Source organism: Triticum urartu, chromosome 7A (assembly GCF_056163025.1).
Source record: "Triticum urartu cultivar PI428250 chromosome 7A, HENAU_Tu73, whole genome shotgun sequence".
NCBI lineage: Eukaryota > Viridiplantae > Streptophyta > Magnoliopsida > Poales > Poaceae > Triticum > Triticum urartu.
In genome coordinates this window covers 38,737,007-38,741,296 of record NC_141879.1, presented here as the reverse complement: position 1 = coordinate 38,741,296, position 4,290 = coordinate 38,737,007, and the positions used below count along the sequence as shown (strand labels likewise).

At 45.1% G+C, this 4,290-nt stretch overlaps 1 protein-coding gene across 1 annotated transcript; it reads left to right on the top strand.

Moving 5' to 3' along the window:
• The first annotated feature begins 2,336 nt into the window (after positions 1-2,336).
• Positions 2,337-3,660, top strand: LOC147957439 (uncharacterized). Its single transcript, XM_087531700.1, has 2 exons — positions 2,337-3,050; positions 3,226-3,660. Exons 1-2 carry the CDS (start codon positions 2,337-2,339, stop codon positions 3,658-3,660), a joined length of 1,149 nt encoding a protein of 382 aa, XP_087387826.1.
• The last annotated feature ends 630 nt before the right edge of the window (positions 3,661-4,290 follow it).

Below are 4,290 nucleotides of genomic sequence, written 5' to 3'. Positions count from 1 at the left end.
AACATAAAAACATAGTCTAAAATACATATAAACTGCAAAATTTCTTGTCTTATGACCTATATTTTTATTTTCTTATGTCAAATTTTACGTAGTGAATCAATAGAATGTAACTATTTGAATTCAAAATGTAATTTAATTATGAAATGATCGTAAGATTATCTCGGATGAAGAATTACGTATTCTGCACCCTGGGTGATGAATAGTATATATAGGGTCGCGCTATTCGTCACCCTGGGTGAGAAATAGTTATTCTTCACCCCCCCTCTATTTTACCATCAATGCACCGTAATTTTACGTTCCTAAAGTTTTGTCTTATTTCCGACGCAAAAAGGGACCGTAAGAAAATATATAATCGCCGTAAAAAATATATTATGTTATGTAAAATTACAAATGTAAAACAGTCTAAAATACACATAAACTGCAAATTTTCTTGTCTTATGACCTATATTTTTTATTTTTTTATGTCAAATTTTACGTAGTGAATCAATATAAATGTAACTATTTGAATTCCAAACGTAATTTAATTATGAAATGATCGTAAGATTATCTCGGGTGAAGAATAACTTATTCTGCACACTGGATGATGAATAGTAATACTATATATATATATATATATATGTGTGTGTGTGTGTGTGTGTGTGTGTGTGTGTGTGTGTGTGTGTGTGTGTGTGTGTGTGTGTGTGTGCGCGTGCGTGTGCGTGGGTGTGGACGAAACCATGCACAAGGACACGGAGGCTCCGGTCTTATCTCCTCCCAACGCCTTCAACTTCAATTCTCTCCCAACTCTTACAAGGCGCGTGCGCTGCGCACGGATGCGTGGCACGTGGGGAAGCGGAGACGGAGTGAGAATGGCGACGCGATGGACGCGAAGTATTCAGGGAAGCATAACAGACAGACGTGGTGATGGGAGCAGACCACGTGTTGTGTCAAATATATTTTTTAAATGGTATACAAACTTTAAAATATAATAAATTTCTCATCAAGCATCTATTTTAGGATCCGATCGCACCATTAAATACATTACGACGAGATCTATAAAAGTAATCCATGTTGGATATGTTTCGACACAATTTTTGTGATGATAAAGTTTTTGCGTCTAGGGGTATAAAGTTTCAATAGTTGCAGTATAAATTTACAAAACATAGAGTGTGAAGTTTTGAATTTCAAAATTACAGTTCTAGGTACAAAGTTCATGCCATATTATTATGAAATTCATAATGTGATAGTTCATAGTTTCTAACCTGGGATTACAAAGTTAGTAATGTGACAGTTCAAAATTTATAAATTTTGTGTGTAAAATTTTGAACCTATCAATACAAATTTTATAACATGGGAGGCCAAAGTTTTGAAACTAGCATTACAAAGTTTGTAATGTGATAATTCAAAGTTTATAAATTCTAAGTGTAAAGTTTTGAACTAACCATTAAACAGTTTATAATGTAATAGTTCAAAGTTTTTGAACCACGTAGTACAAAGTTTGTAATGTGATAATTTAAAGTACATATATTTTGAGTGTAAAGATTTGAATCTGGTGGTACAAAGTTTATAATGTAATAGGTCAGAGTTTTTTAACCTAGCAATACAAAGTTTGTAGTGTCATCGTTCAAAGTTTCTAAATTCTGATTGTAAAGTTTTGACTCTTGCAGTACTAAGTTTATTTGCAAATACATATATATCTCGACAAATAAGATGTAGTCCTTTCCTAGTTTTTTTTTATAACCATGTTTTCACTATCGATTCAATTGTTAATCCTGTATAAAGTATTATGGAACATAAGTATATGAATTTCGAAAATAGTACTTTTACATTCATATGGATGTCAAACCATGTCCCCGCCCTATTCTTCTCCCACAAACCCGCTATCCCGAAAGAGAAAAAATAGCTCGGAGAATCCAAATTGGCGCATAGAGCTAGAATCTAGACAGGAAAAAATTGGACTACAGAAGCTAAATAGGCCTTAGATGGGAGAACTGGGCTATAAAGTCCCTGCGTGCGCTACCCAGCTCTCCAGATGCACATCCGTTGCTGCTAATTCAAATGCGCGCGCGTTGCTATTCTTACCGGCGCACACGCGCTAAGTAAGTGGCCCGCAATTCTCTGCCAGTCACAAACAAATAAACAGTGCCGGCCCACTAACATGTGGCATGTGTGTGTATAAACTCCTACTTTACGTCTCGGAGATTATGACACAACTTTTGTTGCTTTTTCCAGATCATGGTGTGTGATGTGCTGCATGTCGTGAAACATCGACGAGACCGTGCGTGATACACCATCCACTTTGTGTCTTCGGGCTTCCGCTCTCATGGGAGAAACTTTGCTTCGCGGATTTCCTCCCCATGATCGCCAAAGTCGACAAGTACCTGTTGGGTTGGCGGGCGCGCCTCCTCTCCCCTGCCGGGCGGCTCGTCCTCATCAATGCCGTCCTGGATGCTCTTCCCACGTACGCTATGGCGGCAATGTTGCTCCCACCGGCGGTGATCAAGGCCCTGGACTCGCTTCGCCACGCCTTCCTTTGGAACGCGGCTGAACGCGTCTCTGGCGCTCAATGTCTGGTGGCCTGGGGGAGAGTCTGCCGATCCAAGGCGAAGGGCGGCTTAGGGGTTCGCGACCTCGCGACGCAGAACCGTTGCCTGCTGATTAAGATGCTACATGGGCTCCATGCCTGCTCCTCCTCGTCGCGGTGGGCGACATGGGTTTGGGCCGAGCTCGCGGGGCAGTCCCTCCTCTCCGGGTCGACCACCTGGGCGTCCGGGGAGCATGGCAAGGCTCTCAGCAATCTGCTCCCGCTCTACCGCGGACTAACAACGGTTGTAGTTCGAGACGGGAAGCGGACATCCTTCTGGTTTGATAGCTGGCTCCCGTGTGGAGCTGTCGCGGCGGCCTTCCCCGCCCTTCTATCGCATGCGGCTGAGCCGGAGGTCACGGTGTGGCGGGTGCGCTCCCGTGGACTGGACTGTGTGCTCGTGCCCAGGCTCACCACAGCCGGTGCGGCAGAGCGGGCCGCCCTCCTGACGCTCATGGACGGGGTCGTCCCGACCCCAGGAAACAACGTGCGGAGCTCAGTGTTGTGCCCTGGCCCCGGGGGGCGGGGGGGGGGGGGGCATTGCAGCGGCTGCTGTCTACACACTGCAGAGGTTCGGTGGGGTGCAAGCTGCTTTCGCCGAGTTCATCTGAGGGTGCGCTGCTCCTTCTCGTGTCCGTTTCTTCGGCTGGCTCCTTATCCAGCGAAGGGTGCACACGCGGGATGTCCTTCGTAAAACCATCATCACGGCGGAGGAGGCGGCGTGCCCCATCTGCGGCGGTGTGCTCAAGACGGCTGATCACATGATTTTTGCCTGTCCTTTTGCGCACTCGTTCTGGCGTTCAGTTGGGCTCGACGTGGCCGGGCACGGCTACAATGTTGGGGCTCTGCAGGATCTGGACGTCCGTGCCGTGGCCGGCGAAGCTGCTACCACATCCTTTGTCCTGTTGTGCTGCTGGCAGCTTTGGAAGCACAGAAATGCGGTGGTCTTCCGGGGCGAGCCGCCCTCCCTCGCTCGTCTTCTCGGCTGCTGCAGGGAGGACATGGCCCTGTGGAGGGGGCGCCTGAAGACGGTTGACTGGCCATGCATTAAAAGGTGGTTGCTGGTGTTCGTGCAACAAAATCGTTCGTCGCAATAAATGCTGATTTGTGGCGATAAGTACCTATTGCCACGAAACAACATTCGTTGGCAGCTGTTGCAATTGGACACATGGTAATAGGTTATTGCCACAAAAAGCAATTGTGGCAATAAAGTGTGCTATTGCAACAACCATGTGGGAAGTTGCCACATATTTTCTTGTGGCAACATTCACCTGATGCCACAATTTGCTTTGTGGAGATAGGTTTAATGCAACATGTAACAAATCATGGCGACTAGTAGCTCATGGCGATAGACATTTGTGGCAACACCCTATGCCAACGATGTTTGTTTCGTGGCGCATACTCTTCCGTGGCAATAGTCAATTGTTGCAATAAACTATGGCAACAATCCTTGCTTTCGTGGCATTAGGCATTTTGCTACGAACCGCTACACTTGTGGCATTAAGTTATGGCAACAAATATTCTAGTTGTCGTAACAGGAAATTGCAACATACTAGTTTTGGTGGTGATAAATAGATATCACAACGGGTGAACTGTTTGTAGCGAGAAACTATTGCGACAATATAAAATTTTCGTGGTGCTAACATGTGGCAACCAAAAGTGGGTTGTGGTAATATCCTATTGCAACCGTAAAAAAAATAGAGGAATTCAATTACAATATTCGAAAC